Source organism: Choloepus didactylus, chromosome 3, assembly GCF_015220235.1.
Source record: "Choloepus didactylus isolate mChoDid1 chromosome 3, mChoDid1.pri, whole genome shotgun sequence".
Lineage (NCBI taxonomy): Eukaryota > Metazoa > Chordata > Mammalia > Pilosa > Megalonychidae > Choloepus > Choloepus didactylus.
The window spans coordinates 119,904,345-119,926,111 of record NC_051309.1 but is presented as its reverse complement, the minus strand read 5'-3'; the positions used below and the strand labels follow the sequence as shown (position 1 = coordinate 119,926,111).

At 36.8% G+C, this 21,767-nt stretch overlaps 1 protein-coding gene across 1 annotated transcript in view; it reads right to left on the bottom strand.

Annotated features, from left to right (window-relative positions):
• EGF (epidermal growth factor) overlaps positions 1–21,767 on the bottom strand; it is a 93,740-nt gene that overhangs the window by 19,787 nt on the left and 52,186 nt on the right. The window contains exons 12-18 of the mRNA XM_037830461.1: positions 18,394–18,498; positions 15,937–16,160; positions 10,403–10,570; positions 9,571–9,720; positions 8,158–8,286; positions 4,564–4,680; positions 3,768–3,893 (exon numbers count right to left, since the gene is read on the bottom strand). Of these exons, the coding sequence (XP_037686389.1) occupies positions 3,768–3,893; positions 4,564–4,680; positions 8,158–8,286; positions 9,571–9,720; positions 10,403–10,570; positions 15,937–16,160; positions 18,394–18,498 (1,019 nt within the window). The remainder of the gene's footprint in view (positions 1–3,767; positions 3,894–4,563; positions 4,681–8,157; positions 8,287–9,570; positions 9,721–10,402; positions 10,571–15,936; positions 16,161–18,393; positions 18,499–21,767) is intronic.

Below are 21,767 nucleotides of genomic sequence, written 5' to 3'. Positions count from 1 at the left end.
AACTCATTTGTGAATAGGATTTCCAAAGATCCTATTTAGGGAAGGCCAAACTGAATCAGCGTGGGCCTTAATCCTTATGAATGGAGGCTTTTTTTTTTTTTTTTTTTTAATAAAGAGAGGAAATTCAAACAACTGAGAAAGAGAAAGCAGAAGCCAGAGAAGAAGCCAGAAGTCAGAAGAAACCAGTGAGAAAGTGAGATTGCCATGTGACGGGGAACTGTCATGGTTTGAACGCTACAGACTCTGAAGGAAAGTATAGCCTTGCTGACAACTTGATTTTGGACTTCTAGTCTCCCAAACTGTGAGGCAAATGATGCATGTTGTTGAAGTCAACCAGTGTGTGGTATTTGTCATAGCAGCCTTGAAAACTAAGCCAGGGAGCAACTTCACATTCTGTCATCCTGCCTGTTCTCAGAACTCTACACATTAGGTTTAATAATACTACTGTGAATATTGGAGAGAGAGATGAACTCAGTGCCTCAGTGCATATTTATTCAGGTATCCTAAGCTCCTGGATTACGTCTGGAAGTTTTCCTACTACCTGGAAGGATAAAAGACGTCCCAACCTGGGCAGCTAAGACAGAAAGTTGGAGATTGGTAAACTATCCCTAGGAAAATGTTTAGATTTTCAGATCTTAAAGATGCATATTTAACTTTTGCAAATAGACATCCTGCCACTGACATACATGTCACATCAAATAAAACATTTTTGTTCTTGTACATAGGTATAAATTAAAACATCCCTTTCTTTCCTAACTACCAACCTTTTTCTTTCTCAACTACCACCACCCGAACATTTAGATCCTTATTCTTCTTAATTACTTTACATCACTACAAGTAAAGCAGCTCCACTAGATTTCCCACATCCCATCTATGCCAGTTTGGATGATTATGTCCCCCAAAACTTCATGTTCTTGAATGCAATCTTGTGGGGGCAGACGTATTAGTGTTGATTAGGTTGGAATCCTTTGAGTGTTTCCATGGAGATGTGACTCAATCAACTGTGAGTGAAATGTTTCATTGGAATATTTCCATGGAGATATGGACCCTGCCAATTGAGGGTGGGCCTTGACTTAATCGCTAAACTCCTATAAAAGAACTCACAAACAGAAGGACCTCAGAGCAGCTTAGAGAGACATTCTGAAGATAGCCATTGAAAGCTGAAGCTGACATTTTGGAGAACGCCATTTTGAAATGCAACCTAGGAGCAAGCAGACGCCAGCCATGTGCCTTCCCAGCTAACAGAGGTTTTCCAGATGCCATCAGTGTTCTTCAGTGAAGGTGCGCTATTGTTGATGCCTTACCTTGCCTTAAGACTGTAACTTTGTAACCAAATAAACCCCCTTTTTAAAAGTCAATCCATTTCTGGTATTTTGCATAACAGCAGCATTAGCAAACCAGAACACCATCTCTCCCCCACTCCACCCATAAGCATCAGTGCCAGAATCATCTTCCTAAACTACATCTCCCATTATTGCACCACTTCACTTAAATGTCAGTGACTCCCCATTGCCTTCAGCAGTGCTGTCCAATGTGGTGGCAACCACCCAGAAATGAGTGTTGGGCACCTGAAAAGCATCTAGTCTGATCTGAGATGTGCTGTAAATGTAAAACACATAGCAGATTTTGAAGACCTAGTACCAAAGTAATAACAACAATAATGGTAAATGCCTCATTAATAATTTTATGTTGATTGCATATTGAAATGTTAATATTTGGATATATTGGATTAAATAAAATATATTATTAAAATTAACTTCACCCATTTCTTTAAACTTTTTGTAATGTTACTCATATTTCTGTTGGTCAGTGCTGGCGATAAGAATTAGAACCCCAGTGACTCACTCTCAGACTCCAGTCTTCCACACGTAACCCAACCCACCAAACCAGCCTCTGGGTCTGTGGGACCCTCACACATAACCCACACTTAGCACCTAACTGGGCTCTTCTCTACCCCACAAATAAGACCTGTGATTTTTTTCTTATCTGGAATACTCCTCACCCCTTCACATTTCTGCCTGATGAAAATTTACTCATTCCTCACTGTCCAGCTTAAATGACACTTCCTCCTTGAGACCTTTCCCAAGACTTCCACCTGGATATGATTTCTCTCAGCTCAGAAGTTCCACTGTGGTTTTTACTTCTCTTTTAATTTGTACCTTTCTTCTCCATTTATCATGGCTGCATGTCTTTTAGATCGTATGTCCCTTGCAAGCAAAAACTGCTTTCATCTTGGCATTGCTCACAGTTCCTAGTACTGTGCTTTTGCACCTAATAGGGGTCAGTTAACTATTTGATGCATCAAACTGCCATTCCGAATGACCCAAATGGATTTTTTTAGCTGACTGCCTGTTATAATCTCAAGAAACTCTAACGTTGAGAGAGAGAGAGAGAGTGCACTTTTCCAAGAAGCACAAAAGAAGATATATTCTTGGCCAAGAAACATAACTACTAGTAATAGTAATAAGAATAATAACAGCACCTTTATATAGCACTTACATGTCAGGGATGGTTCAATGTGAGAGACAGAGAGACAGAGAGACAGTGATAGAGAGAGAAAGGAGCAAACTGATTGGTCACATGGAGCCCGAGGATGCTGTGCCAGCCACTGTATCACGTGTTCATTACCACAAGGAGGTGGGTGAGTAAGACAGTGAGAATCCCAGTGTCTAAAGGGTTTAAACACCCAAGAAAGGATACCTTCTTTTCTTTTCAAAGGAAATTAAATATAAAGCCTGTATATCTAAATTATCTCTGAGCCTGCTTAATTAGAGAAGTGACATTTTCCCAACTGGCAGCCAAAGATGTGCTTAAAAGAGCATTTATAGATGTCTGTGGATGCCATAAAACTAATCTGATAAAGGTCTGATTTAAATCAACCAAATCCAGGAAATCGGTGGTTCAACCAAATCCAGAAAATTGGTAGTTATGCCTGAAATTTCATCTTTAACCTTAACATGTGGGAGAAAGCAGTCCCATTTCAGTTTCTTTTCAGGGTGTGTCTGCCCCTCACCACAATAAGGCTTTTTTTAAGTTTTCAGAAGGGAGGGAAACAAAATACTGAATAAGAACTTTAAAAGCTCTGTAAAACTTCAGATAACCACTTCAGTAGGTAACAGATGACTTCAAGCAAGTCTTCACTTGTACGGAGATGCTATGCTACCAACCCTTGGACAGTATAAGACATTCACAAAGTGAAGCCCCAGCCCGACAAGTCACATCCAGAGCTTGGCAGACAACGGTGATTACGAAAGAGATTTTAGTCACTCTTTACATGACTGAGTATCAGTAGCTTGATTTTCCCATGTATTCATCAAGAGCTACCCCATGTGCCCTTCTGCAGAACCACACCCTTTTTCCTTTATGCACACAGCAGTGACTCCCAATATCCTTCAATCAGTTCAGTCGCCAAATTCAGTGGCAAGGAACATGCTGTTGGCTGCCCCAACCCTGACATTTCAAGGTATGGACCATTGATGAGGCACTGGTGTGACTCAAACCCCAGAGTAAGAATTAGAAAGGTGGGAGTGGAGGTGAGAAACCAGTGCAGACTCTTGAAGCTGACTATTGTAGTAATAGCACATAGGCACAAATTTGACTATTCACCCAGAAATGAAATGTGTCAGTTTGAGCAAGTCACACAACTCCTCTTTTACTCTTGACATGCATGCAACTCCAATTGCATTCTGTCTTCTCTTGGCCTACCCCACAGTGTTTCATGTTCCTCTGAGGCCTGACTCTACCCTCCTCCATCCACACACTCTTACCAAGACAGTGAACTCCATCTCCTCGGTAGCCTTCTAAGCACCCACAGACATAAGCACCTTCAGTATTGATGCACTTGGATGAGGTTGGAGGGCAAACTGTGACATCCATCTCACATTCATCTATATCTGTAGGAGAAATCATGACCAGTGAACTATTTAGGTAATCCTAGTATGAACAGGAATAGTAGGAAAGAATGAAATGGTCTTGGTTTAAATCATTCCATTTACAGTTAATGTTTGAAAATATAATGTGAACCCTGCATCTTGGACATAAAGGTCACTTCTGAATCAAGTATCAACTTGCACAGAGTTTCCACTTGTCTGATTAGCTAGGAATTTGTAGATAAATCACTTTGCAACAGAGTTGCAGACCATAAGGACTGTGATTTTGTCCAGTAATAGCTAACATAAATTTGATGCTATCAATGTAAAATAAAACCTATCCAACACAACCTATTTAATCCAACTATACCTTTGACCTAAGCTTCTGAAAGTTTTGCTTTTAGTGGAATTGGCAAATTTATAAATTTGACTTTAATTCAAATTTATGTGCCTGAAGCTAATTATAAATTTCCCCGTTAATGTCAATTGCATACACCATATAATTTTAATATAAATATATGTTTCATACTTTCTATGCATGTCATCCATCTATCCTTCTAGCTAATATGAAATAACTTATTCAATCTTGTTGATTACATAAATCCTTCTGGAGATTTTGAGTTGGTACAAGCTGAAAGAATGTTTCTTGTTCACTATTTTCTAGATATTATGTGTGTTTGGCCTTTGTTATTACCAGAACATAGTTTTCCGTCCCCAGCAAATCCTTTCAAACACTGACACCTGGTGTTGTCTCCCTCTGAAACACATTCAGCATGTGCATCACATCCCATGAGAGCACAGTCATCTTGATCTGCAAACAGTGAGAACTCCATCAGATTATTTCCAGACCTCAGAGGAGAAAATAGGCTATAATGTTCTGGGTTCAACAGAACATTGCAGAACTTTTTTTCCCAAGTTCTGGAACAGGTTAACCTTCAAGCAGAAACACTTTGTTGACCAGTAAGCTATACCTATATTAAAGGATCCATAAGCCATGTTTTCAAATTATTCACATGCTCACAACAAACTTTAGTCTTAAAGAACTATCTGGTGTTCAAGGAGCCCTGTGAGATTTTATTGATAAGTTTTTCTTAAAGCACTCGCAAATTTGAAGGATAAAATTACTATGAGTAGACTCAAATTCCAAAAGGTTTACCACTTATTTTAAAATTCCCAACTTTATGATGTACAAAGGTGATCAATATATTCGTATTCTCCAGAGAAACAGAGACTAATAATGTAGCAAGTAGATCTGTGTACCCACATGGCAAAGAAATCCAATCATAAAAAGTTTTATTGTCGATTTGTTAAAATCATGTTTCATGTAAATAGAATTTGTAGATCACAATATGAGTTTATTATCAAGATTTATGCAGTGGCTTGCAAACCTCAAGGCACTTGTATGGAGTCATGAACCATAAAACCAAATGCTGTAAATGGATCATTCCATTTCATACTCCATTGAAATGCAAATGCCTCAAGGAACAGTTACATGTTGAATAATAAACACAGGCAAGGTTTTCTCTACTTAATCTACTGATAAATCACTCTCCAGATGCCTTCCCTTTTATGGAGGTGCGGATATCTGGAAAACCATAGTCAGATACTAAACTATCATCTATCTATTCACTGTTAAGTTTGCTCTTCTCAGTATAGAAATAAAAGAAACTCTCCAAACTCATCCATAAATTAAACAAGGTTAAATGACCCAGCAGGATTCAGTTGCAATGTCAATGCAGATGTTGGGTAATTGCATTTGATTTGCTTAGCTGCTTGAGTGAGATTTCTCTTGTGGGAACACATGCCTTTCATGCTTGCTTGATCATCTACCCTCACGACTCTTGCAGATGGATAAGTTCGGCCTAAATCAATTATCCATCTGATTCAGCATTTATTTGGAAGACTAACTTCCAGATCATAACGCTGCTCACAGTGGACAGTATCCAATTACCCAAGACATTTTAAATCACCTGCAGAATTATCTTAAATTAAAATAAAATTCAGAATTTGTTCAGTAACTTGCAAACCTCAAGGCAACTTGCATAATGAAAAGCAAAGGCTATGTAGTTATAGAAGGGATGGGCTACAGTCAAAGTTCTTTCTGCCACAAGCTCACTCTTGAAGGAATGTCTGTACCTCGTCTTCCTCTTTTCTAAAATACAGGTGATAATTTCTTCCCAGTCATTTCACATGATCATTGTAAGAATTTGAAGAAAAAAATTATTTAATAATAGACCTTTGAGAATTATAAAATATTAAGTAAATTTAAATAAAGATGATAAAGAAAAAGAGCATGTGACAATGTGAATCAGAATTAACCTTATCAAATGAGAAGGGATTCTGGGGCATGTTAGTAAAATTAATGAAATTCCATTAAAAGTACGTACTATGTGCCCAGGCCTCATTGAGGACCAAAGATATAGAGAGAAGAATAGAGAGAAGAATTCTTCTGTCTTGCATGATTAATTATTGAAGGACAGGTGTGATGATTGCTATCATGAAAGAGTACCAGGTTCTTAAATAGCTGTAACAGGATAACCTGATCAGGGGAGTAGGAAAGGCATATAAAGGTGAGATTTGAAAGACATGCAGGAGTTGGATGGGGTTAGAAAGAGCACCGTGAGCTGAGAAAACAACACGTGGACATGACAGGCAAGGTCAGTATAAACGAAGCAGTCCATGGAAATACAAGGCAGAAGGGTAAAGCTGAGGCTGGTAAGGTTTATAAGGGCTAGTCCCTGCAGGACCCAATGGACCATACTAGAATTTTCACTTTTATTCATGAATTTAGAAGAATTCATGATTTTAATAAATTGACAATAAAACTGTTTATGATTGAATCTCTTTGTCGAGTTAATACACAAATCTACCTGCTACGTATTAGTCTGTGTACTTTGGGGGAATAAGAATATACTGACCTAAAATCTAATATGGAGTTTTTCAGACTTCTTTTTAACCACAGACACTTTGTTGAAATGAAATCTCACTCTGAAACACAGATAAGACCCTCTGTATTATTTTATTCTATCATATTGTTTGTCTCCACACCGGACTGTGACTTTGGTGTCTGGAATTATATTTAGCTCATCACGGTAAACCCAAGCACTGAGCACAATGTATTGCAAACAAATAATCACTAAATGGATAATATTTCTAATATGACAATGTTTTCCAGTGCTTCTTGGCATGAGTAAGTTACTTGCTCATAATTTTCAAAAAACTTAAAACTTAAGCCATTGACTAAATATACCTAGTGTTGCATCTACAAAATATTGAGTTGTGATAAGGATCAAATTAGAGAATATATTTAAAGGACTTTGGATACTCTAAAGCACCATACAAAAGTGCTTATTACTAAAAACACACACCTCTTTGTTTATATATTATCAAAAATCATACTTATAAGTTCTTATAAGGTGGGACAAGAGGTCCCTGGGGTCCTGTACAGCTCTGAAGTAGTCTGAAGATCACAAAAAAAGTAGTCTGAAGATCACTTTTTTGTGATACATTTTTTGTGATACATTTAAAGACTACACTTCTTTAAATGTATCTCCTGTCCTAACATGGAATTTTCAAACTTTTTTTAGCCAGAGACATTTTGTTGAAATAAAACGTTACTCAAAAATCTAAATAAATAAAATGTTCCAAAGTAGAACCGCACTGATGGAAGGGCAGTAAGTGAGTGAAGGAGGAGTGGGATTTTCAGAATTCACAGGGCTGAGCTAAGCCCAGTTTGAAAACCACTAGTCTAGTGAATTAACACAGAATTGAAAAGACTGGGGTTCCCTAAAGTTATTACATACTGAACAAATTATATAGCATTTTGGTGTTAAATGCGTAATATAGAAGAAAAGAATTTTAACATTGGCCTTTTGCGAACTTTCTGTAGCAGTTGAAGCAATTAAGCTTTATTTCCTTATTAGTTACTATCCACTTTTCACACTCATAGAAGGACAAGTAAATGGGCCAAATACCGCTTACTAGATGTGGATGGCAATACACTGAAATCTGTTCTGTCCTATTTTTCACCTTTGTCTCCAAGTTATATTTCTTCAAGGAATGTTCAAAATACAGACTCAACAAGTAGAGTTCATCTCCTGCCAAATATGAAGGCATCTTCCTCAGACACACCATTTGGAAGAGGAGAAGGACTGGAGTTCAAAGTTGGGCTTCCTTAGCTGTGTGTAGATTTCGCCAACATTAAGTTAGAGAGATAATTCAGAATTTCTAATTAGTAGGATGGACATTGTTGGAAACAAAGTTCTATTGGAGAACTCGTTATTCATACCTGACACCATGATTTCAGCCACTAGCATGTATTGAAGCTGCACCCCTTCTGTAATGTCATCTTCAAACACTCTACTCCTGGACAAGTTGTCCAGTGGTGGTTCTTGATTACTGAGATCTGATTCACTACCTGTTGAATGTCAACAGATGTAATTAATTTATCTTTTCTGATACAGGGCAAGTTTTATTTAATTTATATTTATGACTGTTGACTGTGAGTTCGGATTCACTCTTTTTTTTTTATTCATTTTATTGAGATATATTCACATACCACGCAGTCATACAAAACAAATCGTACATTTGATTGTTCACAGTACCATTACATAGTTGTACATTCATTACCGAAATCAATCCCCGACACCCTCATTACCACACACACAAAAATATCGCCTACTCTTACAGTGAGAGGATTCAGGGAAACCAGCCAGACCCTGGTGACTTAGTAAGCCTTGCAGCCATACCACACCTCCCCACGCTACTCAGTGCACTCAGTGGCTGGGAAGAAAGACAGGACTCTTTCGGGAATTGTCAAAAACAATAAAACTAAAGTACCAAAAGTCCTTATGAATATATTTAGCTCATAATCACAGCCCACCATTACTAAGAAAAGTTTGAGAACCATTGCCCTAAGACAATTAATAGAAAGTTCTGAAAGACCAATGTATCCAATTCTGAATTATGGATGGATCAATTTACCTATTTGTTGTCAATCTGTCACCTCTTCATGACTACCAAATAAATAAGAATGTCATTTTTGAATAAAATTTACATTCTCTGGTCTCTTTTTGGTATAAAGATGTCAAAAGAAGGAATCCAAATACATCTACATTTTTTATTCAAGTGAAACAAATTAGTATAACCCATCAGATTTTATTTGCTCTTCCTTCCTCTTTCTCAAAGCATTATTCATAAAAATCATGATTGTAAGTCTTCTTAAATTGGATTTCCCACAGTTGATATCCTAAAATTTATTTTTTTCAGAAAGACTTCGTTTTTAACATTAAGACTTGTCATGTAGTTTAGGGGAATTGTGTATCATTACCTCTAAAAATTGAAGCCATAAAAATTTTCAACAAAATATTTCTCTTTTTGTGAGGTGGCAAAATTCTGGCAGTTATTTTCAAGACTGGACTACTCCATTGTAAATACTCTTGGGGGAGGGGTAGACTGTTGTGGCTTGACTTTAAATATTATGTTTTATTCATTAGTTTTACCATTAGAAGAGGTCAATTGAATTAAGTCTGTAATAAGGAACCCAAAACTCAGTAGAAGATAAAAAAAGAACAGCATCCCTAAAAGCAAGGAAGCTTTTCGTAATATAAAATATTTAAAATCAGCAAAAGCATAGGGATAGATACAAAACTATAATCTTGTGCCAAGGTAAGATAATTCACCCACATAATTGATCAACTACCTGCCGACAGCTGATGATCATTCAAAGCCAGACACATTTTCCCATCTGGGGCTTTCATAAAACCTTCATGACATGAACACCAAGCAGTTCCAAACTTCTCTTCACAAATATGTTCACAGCCTCCATTGTGGTGTAAGCAGGGATCTGCTCCTAGTGGACAAATGAGGTGAATTCACGGATGCACTTGGACATGAAAAGACCTGGACTTACGCCAGTCACAGTTATACTGCTTTTGGGGAAAGAAATTCAGGGTATTTAAATGGAGCACAGAACAAGAGCTATTTCAGAAGAGTTCCCATAAGATAAACTCAGAATGTTATTACCTTAAAGTATTTATTGAGTATAGTCAGTGCTTTGTTCAAGAAGCTCCTTAGGCAGATGTGATTCCTATTTCCTGGGTCACAATCTAGTCAAACTGACAAAAAGCAATTCAGACAGAAGAGCTACTGTAGAACTCAGCATGCCTTTTCCATCTGCTGACACTCACCAGCACTCTCAGTGGATACAAAATGGCTCAAATGTAGGTAAAAGCATCTTTGCAAATGACTAAATTACCCCTCTTGGATGCCTTTAACCCAAGAGTCTTTGCAGATGTAAGTGGTTAAGTAGAAACAGTTCAGGAACTATTAAGAGTGAAGAAAAGATGAGATTGAGGAGATAAAGCCAAAATTCATTATCAGATTGCCTTAGTGTAAATTAAGTCCAAATCTCAGGAAATATTAACATCCCCCTAGATGAATGAAAACTGCAAAATCCCCATCCCCCCTGCCATCAAACAAGTAAAATAGTCGCAGATATCAGCCAAAGAAAGACTGTCACATCTCCAGTGTACCTGGTTTTGCCAATGGATGAACTACAACCAGTGACGAGGGCTTCAGCATGCTGCCTCGGAGACGTACCCTATTTTTGCCAGTCCACTTGTTCACCCTTATTACAGATGGCATAGCCCAGTCAGAGACCCACAGGTGATCCTCAAACACAGCTACAGCAAATGGGTGGCCTGGAAACAATTCAAAGCCATTAAGTTAATCCTTGTCTTGCAATGAACATTTACAAAATGGCAAGCTTTGCAACATGCTCATACACAATGCCTTCACTGTGTCAATTCTTTAATAAAGCTACTAAGCAAATTATGAGCTACTGACCTACAACCTGCATCAAGGAGAACCAACATGTTGGGGGAAACTCATCTTAGAATGGGAGGCTGGTAGAAAGAGATTCTAGGAAAGTCCACTGTCACTCTGCATTTGGAGAGTGGGAGAATGCAGGCTGATGGACATAATAGCACCAAGAAAAAGGAGGCCAGGACAGGAATGCTTTTGTGTTCAGTGGTCCTGTCACTATTTATAGACTGAAATTGAATAATTTAGTTTTCCCCTCTTTGCCTCAGGTTCCTTGTCTTTCAAATGGCAGTGATAAATAACAGACAAAACTCACAGTTTGTCACGGAGGATTTTTAAAAATCTGAGGTCCCTGAATAAGTCTCCTCAAATTCCCACCTCCAATGACACATTTCTTTGCATTGGCACCACCAACTCCTTTCTTATCTTTCCTCTTATCTAACATTGGTCCATTGACCTGCACTCCTGATGTCATCCTTCCTGCCTTCTCTAGGGCCTTATTCTGTCATTTATCCCTTTCTTTTATATCTTTACTCTCTTCATCCCATTAGCTCCTTTCAGTCTATTAATACCCACAAGTCCTCCCATCTTAATTGCCTCATCCTCTTGGCCCCTTTTGCTTCTCCTCATCTCTTTCCTTCCCTTCTTGGGCAAGTTTTTTGAAGGAGTAATTTTGGGGGGACTGTCTCTATTTCTGTCACTCCTATTGATTTCTAAGTGGGCTCCCTGCAGACCCCCTACCTCAACCAAACCCACCTCTCTGTGCCTCTGAAATTGTTTCAGCAAAGGTAACTTAAGATCTAGTTGCCAAGTCAAGTGGTGTCGGACATTGGTTCATTTCCCCCACAAGACATGTTCAAATCTGTGAGCATGAATCCATTTGTAAATAGAACCTTTGAAGATGTTATTATTAGTTAAAGAGCAGACTCATTTATGAATAGGATCTTTAAAGATCCTATTTAGATGAGGCCAAACTGAATCAGGATGGGCCTTAATCCACATGACTCATTATAAGTAAAGGAAATTCAGAGGTAGTCAGTCAGAAGAATCCAGAAGCCAGAAGCAAGTAGTCAATAGAAGCCAGAAGTCAGTGGAAACCAGAGGAGCAAACACAAAGGAGAGAGACATCAGAATGTGACAGGATTGCCAGAGTACTACAGACTCTGGGAGAAAGCAAGTCCCGCCAATACCTGGATGTTGAACTTCAGTCTCCAAAGCCATGAAACAATACATTTCTGTTGTCTAACCCAACCCCACTGTGTGGTATTTGTCATAGCAGCCCTGGCAAACTAAGACAGATGGATAATTTAAAATAATTACCCAATAAGACTTCTGAAGCTGTCTGTCACCGCTGACCACTTCCTCCTTTATTGAAACTCTACTCCCTTAGCATCCATAATGCTATCTTGTTCCTTTTCTAGATTCCAGGATTATATTCTGTAAGCTTTCAGGAGTGATTCACTATTGCTCTCACTCTGCATGTTTTCCCTTCATGAGTTCATGTACTTACAGTTTAAATAACCATCTAGGTGGCTGATGACTCCCAAATCTGGACCTCTATCCCTAATAGCTCCTCAGAGTTTCAGACTTAGGTATGTAAATGCCCTCCCTAGTCACTTCAAATGCAATGCAACAAAACCTTGATTTATTTATTGAATGAATGCCTGAGTGGATTTTTGTGTCCTGAGCACAGAGCTTGGCATTAAAAAAAGCCACTTAATAAGTATATGTGCAACTCAACTGAAGTATCAACAATACAATGGATATAAGTGTTCTTTAAAAGGTATTGTTAATATTATTTTTATATAATAATACATTCTTCCTATTCCTAAATGGCAAGTACTATTCCACACTTTTTCCACACAAGTTGAGGTTTCCCCAAAGAGAACCTACACTTTCCCATTCCCACTCACATTACAGTATACGGAAGGTTTCTGGTAGTTTCAAGGTAAAATTAAAATAGGCTTTCTGAGCAGCAAACTGTAATTTTGTGTCACTTTCTGTTGGGTAATTGTTATATACAGAGACTGTTTATATGGAAATCTGGAATAAGTTCATGTGTACTGCTTTAGATTCCGTGGCTGCTCAAGTATCATGCAATGGGCCAGCTTAAACGATGGAAATTATTAGCTCACAGTTTTGAGACTACGAGAAAAGTCTAAATGCTTTCTTCCTGTAGACTGGTGTTCTGGGATTGGCTGCCAGTGATTTTCAGTGCTTGGCTCCTCTGACACATGGCAATGCACATGGCAGCATCTCCTGGCTTCTCCATTCTCTTCCAGGTTCCATTGAATGTCAACTTCTTGCTTCCCATGGCTTTCTCTCTAGCTGTCTGAATTTCACTCTGCTTATAAAGGACTCCTGTAATAGGTTTAAGATCTGTCCTGATTGAGATGGGCCACACCATAACTCAACCTCATGAAAAGTTCCTACTTACAATGGATTCACACCCACAGGATTATATTAAGAAAATGTTTTCTGGGGTACATAGCTCCAAACCACCACATGTACTGCTGAATGCCATATTCACAACCACACACATATTGAAGGCTATAAAGAAATTAGTGTGGTCACCTTAGCTGTATATAAAATCCTCATTATTTCATAGTCTAGCAAAGCTCTTTTCTCCTCCTCATCAGGTCCTTGAATAAACCCTAAAACAAAGTGGTATCTCTTTCTAAAAAGGTCATCTTAATATAGCTCTTTTTTAAACACTGTTTTGCAATTATCCTCTGAGAAACATTCATTTGCTCGATAGGCAAAAATGTGTGTGGATGCCAGTAGCCTGTCTTTTTACTTAACTGTTTTAGATATGAGAAATAAGTTTATGAAAAATTATAGGGATACAGAACCAATAGAATAATATATATATGTATGTATATATGTATATTTATGTAAATATTATGAGATTTATTATAAGAATTGGCTCATGCAACTGTGGGACATGGCAAGTCTGAAATTCATAGGACAGGCTGCAAGTTGGGAACTCTGATGAAGTTTGCAATGAATTCCCCAGGAGAAACCGGCTGGCTAAAGTAGAGATAGAAATTCTTTCTGACTGCTGAAATCATCCCTGTTAGACCTTCAACTGACTGGATGAGACTTCTCTCATTGCTGAAGGAAATCTTCTTTGTGGATTGTAGATGTAAGCAGTCAGTCACAGATGCAATCAAATGACTGCCCTCATAATAACAAGAAATACCCTCACAATAACAATCAGACCAGTGCTTGCTTTACCGAACGTCTGGACATCAAATCTAGCCAAGCTGAAATTGAACTTAGCTATCACAGATGGTAAGGAGATAAAATAGGATTTTTTAGTTAGAAGGAACCATTAGCGTGAGTGGATGAATGTTAAAATATCAACATAGAACAGCAAAAAAGCTGATCAATACAATGTGAGGGGGAAATCAGTCAAATAAGATAAATAATAAGTTGACATTATTTGGCACTTAGAAGAAAAATAACCAGTTGACTGCTATTTAAAAATTAACTTTTGTTTCAAATGTAACACTTACTTTTATAAGGAATTCAGGAAACGTTTTAATAGATCTCAACAGGTCAGGGATTAATGCTAAAGAGGAACAAGCTTGGAGGCTTTAGTCCTGTTCAGGCACATCCTCTAAGCCAGTCTTTTTGCAAACTAGCCATGGAGTTGGATGTGTTAGGATGAATGCACTCCCTCTACCGGTGGCAAAATCAAAAGGCCTGTCTTGACCTGTCATAGTTTCTAGCCTTTTGTCCCAAGTTAAAACCATAAATGCAACAAGGGAATGGTTATATAGCTATAGTTTTCCACAAAAAAATACCCATATTAGACATAACCTTCCTTAATTTTTTTTATAGAAGTGCCATAAATAACCCCATTTTAACATTAAGAATGAGCTACTTTGAACCATAACATTCTTTGAAATTTGCTCTCTAGCTACTTGATAAACCATACTTTGAAAGTTATCACTGTTCTGTATATATGTTATATTTAACAATTAAAAAAAGAATGAGTTATTTTGATCCTCACATTAAAACTTCTGAACTGGCAGTTGAGAAGCCACCACTTATGTACCAGCAGATGGCGCTATAATGATGAGAATGGCTATAAAATCAAATTATTTGACAGGAGCTTTGAATTGGAAGTTGCACTGGTCATAGATTACAGTAGCCATACAAATAATACAAAAAATATCTGCTACGCTTTTTGGTTTAGAATATATAGGCTTCACATTCTGATTAGGTATTTTCAAATATCTTTATACCCTCTTATATATAGCACAGGTATAATTTTACATTTATTTGGGTGATTTTTTTTTTTTAATAAAATCACAATGATTTTTAATACCCTGACCCTCCATTCCACTTTTAAATAGCAATGTTCTAGTCCAGACCCTTATTAACTGTTGCCTAGACAACAATGTAGCCTCCTAACTGATTACCTTCTCTCCAAATTCCAATCCAACTCTTACTCTGTTATCTAAGTGGTCATCCTTTGATACCAATCTTATCACATACAAGAACATGCAATGGATCTCTAGCACGTTCATAATTAAGTTCAGCCAATCTTTCTGGATAGTACTAATATATAAAGACCACATTTGCAGCCTTATTTTAAATTATAACCATCTACTTCACCACCATCTATTTACTACACGGTCCAGTTCAAATACTGTCTCTTCTGCAGATTTCCTAATTCAAAATGAATCACACACTGCAGCATACTCCCATAGCCATTTGTAATTCTCTTTTAACACTTAGTATAGGTTACAATGTTTTAAAGATATTTATGAAAACATATGACATTCCCATGCAAAAACTGAAAATACAAAAGAGAAGAAAACTATATTTATTAATCTCTGCACATCAAGAGTAATCAATAGATATTCAGTAATACCTAAATGTGATTTTATCACAGTTCTGGAAACGATATTTTCTAAAATTTAAGAAATGATGACAGTGCAACCAAGTTATCTCTGGCAAAGCTTGCAAAACTTTAACACTTTCATTCTGATTTTAGAAAATCTTGGAAAAGAGAAATATTATACATCACTATTTTTAATCCAATATGCCAATGTTAAAGTAATCTTCACAGATCACAATTCCCTGGAGAAGTCTGTCTGTCTCTATTCCTTTCTCACCAGATAGTTAATAGTATATGTGTGTGTGTGTGTTTGTGTGTTTGTATATGTAAACACATTTTGTATTTAGCACATGCTCAATCATCATGAAGAAATCACCCATCCCAAAGCCTCACCTACATCGTTCTGGGCAAGTCTTTGACGTTTTGAACCATCCAGATTGGCCTTTTCAATCACAGATTGCTTGGCATCACACCAATACAACTTGTCAGTTAAGTAGTCAATCGTTATTCCACTGGGCCACACCAGATCAGAGCTAGCTATAACCAGTCGGCCAAAGCCTTGGAGGGAAGAGCTTTCAATTCGTGGATTAATCCCCATTTCAGTCCAGAATAATCTCCTTTAATCAAGAAAGCACACAACAAATAAATTCTGTACAAAAATATTTTCCACTCTTTCATTATTGAAAATGTCAATGTAAATTACTTCAGGAAAAACTAAAGTGGTACACTAAGGAATAAAGATGGACAAAATATAGCTTTATGTATTGGACAAGCAATTTTAAAAAGCAAATAATTATCTTTTCTATGACAGCATCTCAGGCAAGAAATACTGCATTAAAGTCCAGATTGTTATATTACAAATAAATTATTAGTTTAAAAAATGTAGAATGCTATTGTATTTTTGATTTGTAACTCCACTTTTTACTTCCTACAGTATCTAAAAGGTACATACAAAAAAAAGTAATGATAACACCAATGGTTTCGGATTCATAATATATAAACATGTAACTTGTGATAAGAACTACATAAGAGTAGGGGGGTGGAGGGCTATAGGAACATAGTTTATGTATGTTTCTGAAGTTCAGTTGTTATCAAAGCAAACAAGATTGTTATAGATTTAGGATATTAAATTTAAGTACCATTGTAACCACAAAGAAAATATCAGAAAATATTTCTCTGAGTTATGAGAATTACTCATAGAGATAGAAAGTAGAGTACAAGTTGCCAGGGGTGGAAGGAAGAGGCAATGGAGAGTTGATGCAAAATGAGTGTAGGGATTTTGTTTGGGATGAAGGGAAAGTTATAGTAATGGACGATGGTGAGGGTACTGCAACATCATGAATGTGTTTAGTCCCACTGAACGGCATGCTTGGGAGGGTTGGGATGGGAGAGTTTATGTTTTGTATATGGTTCCACAAAAGGAAGAAAGGAAGGGAGAGAGGAAGGGAGGAAGGAAAGAAGTAATGAAAATTTAATGCAATACATGATACTGGATGGCATCTAAGAATGAAAGGGTAAAAGGCTTAAAAGGACATTATTGGGACATAAGAAAAACTTAAAATATAGAATGTAAGCTTTATATCCATGTTAAATTTCTTGAATTTGATAACTGTACTTAAAGTAATCACATAAGTGAATATCCTTATATGCAAGAAATGTACATAGAAGTATTGTGTGTTAAAAGATTGTGGTATGTGCAACCTGTTCTTAAGTATTCAGAAAACAGGTAGATTATGAACAGATATGTAGATAGATAGATAGATAGATAGATAGATAGAATGAACGCTATGGGAAAGGTGAAAAAATGTTAAAATTGGTGGATCTGGGTATCTGGCAGTATGACTGAAAGTACACTGGAATTTTTTGTATAGAGTTTGAATTATTTTGTGGCACTGTCCTGTAATTTTGAAATTACTTCAAAAAAAAAGTAAAAAAAAATGTAGTATATTACAAATCAAAAGTGTGTTTGCATTTCATGCTGCAAAAGGCAGTGAAACCTTCCTAGCTTGTCCTCCTGATGTGTATAGGTAAAAGTCACTGTATATGCAAAATTACAACATAAAAGAAAGAGCATATTTATTATTCTATTTTATACAATGCACTTGGCTAACTTGGATATTTTAAGTTCCACATTTGTGCTGAAGCACATTTTTATGTCAACATGGCTCAATATCTATTTTACTGGCCTGTTTAGAAATGGTTACATTCTCACTGTTTGAATTATTTGCCTGGCTTCAAATGAATTATCAATTACTACTAATATATTATCTCTCATAGACCATTGTGAAAGTAAATACAATAGAGTTTGTTTTTTATGCTGTATTTTTTACAACCAGGGAGGAATCTGTTATTCTCCTAATTTTCTATGCCATAAACTACAGCACAATTAACAACATACACTGCCTTCTAATCTTTCATAATTTGTTTTCTCTTGTATAAATCTAGAAATGTCCTATCATTTGAACATATCTTATGATTATTTTTCTAAATAGAATTAAAAAATCATACAATCCAAATATTCTTCTCCGCTTGACACAGCAATATAGAAGATTTTAAAAGTAGAATGAACTGTTCCAGATACTGTTGAATAATGGGGTTATGTTTAATTGATTAATAAATTACAGTCTACTTCTTTTTAAAAAGAAACGGAATTTACTTAAAATTAAAAAGACATATAAACAACAAAATTATTATATAAGAACAAAAAATCAAAGGACATTTAAATGGATTTCCCTGGTTTCCAATTCCACTGACCACCGAAGGTCTTAAGACAAATTCTGGACACTGGTGTATCAAGCATGAATGTCACATGACCTCTGCAGAAAGGCACCTTATTTCTCAAATACCTACTTGGTCTTTGGATGAACAGCAATTCCTCGTGGCTGAGAAAGGTCCTCCTTAATTATTATTTCACGATGCTTTCCATTTAAATCACTCCTTTCAATAAGAGATTTCCTAAAATGTTGTAATATAGGGAGGCTTGTTACATCAACTTTACTTATCAAACAACTCTCCTTCCCCGTTACTTAACGAAATACAAAGACAGACAAAAAAATACCTCCACCCCACAACACACACAGTCAGCACCAGCCAGCCACAAATTTTTTTTTTCTTAAACACAATCTTTAATTAGCATCCCAATGTTTATCTGAGGAAATTAAAAGACAAGTGAAAGGATAAGGTAAAAAGGGGACTCTGTCAGTGGACTCGGAGGGACAAAGCCAGGAGTGCAAATACCTCCATTGCTTACTCTTCACACCACCCTAATCTCCTGCTCAAACTAAGGAAGCCTCCAGGGTCACAGAGCAGGGGAGAAGGGTGAGCCACACAAAGACAGGAGGCAGGGATTTATGTTGACTTTCATTTTCTTCCATATGATTTTTTTTTAATAATTCATTTTTATTGAGATATATTCACATACCATGCAGTCATACAAAACAAAGTGTACCTTCAATTGTTTACAGTACCATTATATATTGTTGTGTATTCATCAGGAAAATTAATTTTTGACATTTGCATTACCACACACACAAAAATAATAAGAATAAAAATTAAAGTGAAAAAGAACAATTAAAGTGAAAAAGAACACTGGGTGCCTTTTTTTTTTCTTCCCACATTTTTCTACTCATCCATCCATAAACTAGACAAAGGGGAGTGTGGTCTATATGGCTTTCCCAATCCCATTGTCACCCCTGATAAGCTACATTTTTATACAATCATCTTCAAGATTCACGGGTTCTGGGTTGTAGTTTGATAGTTTCAGTTATTCACTGCTAGCTATTCCAATTCACTAGAACCTAAAAAGGGTTGTTTAAAGTGTGCGTAAGAGTGCCCACCAGAGTGACCTCTCGGCTCCTTTTGGAATCTCTCTGCCACTGAAGCTTATTTCATTTCCTTTCACATCTCTCTTTTGGTCAAGAAGATGTTCTCTATCCCACGATGCCAGGTCCAGATTCCCTCCTGGGAGTCATATTCCACATTGCCAGGGAGATCCATATGATTTTTTTTATTTTATTTTGAAATAAATTCAAAGTTACATGAACAGTTGCAAAAACAATACTAGCCCCACACACAGAACTCCATCATACCCTGACCCCCCTCCCCCGATAGCTCAATCCACCAACCATAACATGCCGTCACATCGCTATTTCTTTCCCTCCCTCCCTTCCTCCCTCCCTATCTATCATCCATCATCTATTGCTCTGTCTTCTGAACATATGAGAGTTAGCTGCACACATCCTTGAACATACACTATAATTCACGTATGCACTTTCCATGAACAAGAACATTCTTTTATGCAATCCCATTAAGCGCAGCTAAGAAGTACAAAAGATTCAACAATGATACAAAGTTTACATTCTATATTTACTTTTCCTTATGTCTCAACTGTGTCCCTTTGAGCCACGTGTCTTCTATCCTCCAGTCCCATCCAAGTTCTTCCTTAGCATTCAATTGTCATCTAGTTAGACTTTTTTTTTTTTTTTTCAGTTGTGGAAACATATATACAGCCTAAATCTTCCCATTCCACCCCCTCCCTAGCCTTTCATTAGTGGGAATAATCATGTTTAGAATGTTATAATGCACTTTCCCACCATCCATTACTAGAGATTTCCCTTCACCTCAAACAGCAACCCTACACTCATTTCTCAACTCCCCATTGCCCCTTCCCCCATTTCTCTTAACCCAAACTCTACTTTCCATCTCAATGGTTATATTCTCTGATAATTTCTTTGTGTTTACTGTGGGGCTTAAAATTAGCCTCTTGAATCCATATCAATCTTGTTTTTCTTTGATACCACTTTCACTTCAATAGGACACATAAACTATGTTCCTATACGCCTTCATTCCCCCACCTTTATACAGTTTTCTAAAATTACATATTTTACATTGAGTTCAAAACCACTGATTTGTCCTTAGAGTTTGTGTATTTTATATCATGTAGGAAGTAAATAGTGGAATTAGTTCAAAAATTATTGACTTCTATTTGTATTCCATTGTGGTTGGAGAATGTGCTTTGAGTATATTCAATTTTTTTTTTTTTTTTTAATTTCTTGAGGTTTGTTTTATGTCCCAGCTTATGGTCCCTTCTGGAGAAAGATCTGTGATCACTAGAGAAAAATGAGTGTCCTGGTGATTTGGGATGTAAGGTACTATATATGTCTGTTAAAATTCTCTATATCTCTTTCTCCTTTCCCTGTCTCTCTGCCAGCAGGGCTCCCCTGAGAATCTGAAGTAGGGCAGGTCTTTCATCGGCAAAGTCTCTCAGCATTTGTTTGTCTGTGAAAAATTTAAGCTCTCCCTCAAATTTGAAGGAGAGTTTTGCTGGATAAAGTATTCTTGGTTGGAAATTTTTCTCTCTCAGAATTTTAAATATGTCATGCCACTGCCTTCTCGCCTCCATGGTGGCCGCTGAGTAGTCACTACTTAGTCTTATGCTGTTTCCTTTGTATGTGGTGAATTGCTTTTCTCTTGCTACTTTCAGAACTTGCTCCTTCTCTTCAGTATTTGAGAGTCTGATCAGAATATGTCTTGGAGTGGGTTTATTTGGATTTATTCTATTTGGAGTTCACTGGGCATTTATGCTTTGTGTATTTATATCTTTGAATACTCTTTCTAGACCTTTACCCTTCTCTTCCCCTTCTGGGACACCAATGAGTCTTAAATTTGGATGTTTTATTTTATCTATCTTATCCCTGAGATCCATTTTGATTTTTTTGATTTTTTTCCCCATTCTTTCTTTTGTTCTTTCATTTTCTGTTCCATAGGCTTCTAGTACACTGAGATGTTGTTCAGCTTCCTCTAATCTTGTATTGTGAATATCCAGAGTCTTTTTAATTTGGCCAACAGTTTCTTTTATTTCTATAAGATCTTCTATTTTTTTATTTACTCTTGCAATGTCTTCTTTATGCTCTTCGAGGGTCTTCTTTATGTCACTTATATCCTGGGCCGTGGTCTTCTTGATGCCCTTTAAATCCTTTGCCATGTTTTCATTCCTCAATTGTAGTTCTTAGATTAATTTTGCGAGGCACAGTGTATCTTCTGATATTTTGATTTGTGTGTTTGGAGTTGGATTCTCCACATCTTCTGGTTTTATCATATACATTAAGATTTTCTGTTGTTTTTGGCCTCTTGGCATTTGTTTTGCTTGATAGGGTTCTTTCAAGTTGTAAAGAAAAAGGGATATCGATCTAGTTTTTCAGGAACACAGTTTGGTGATGTACGCT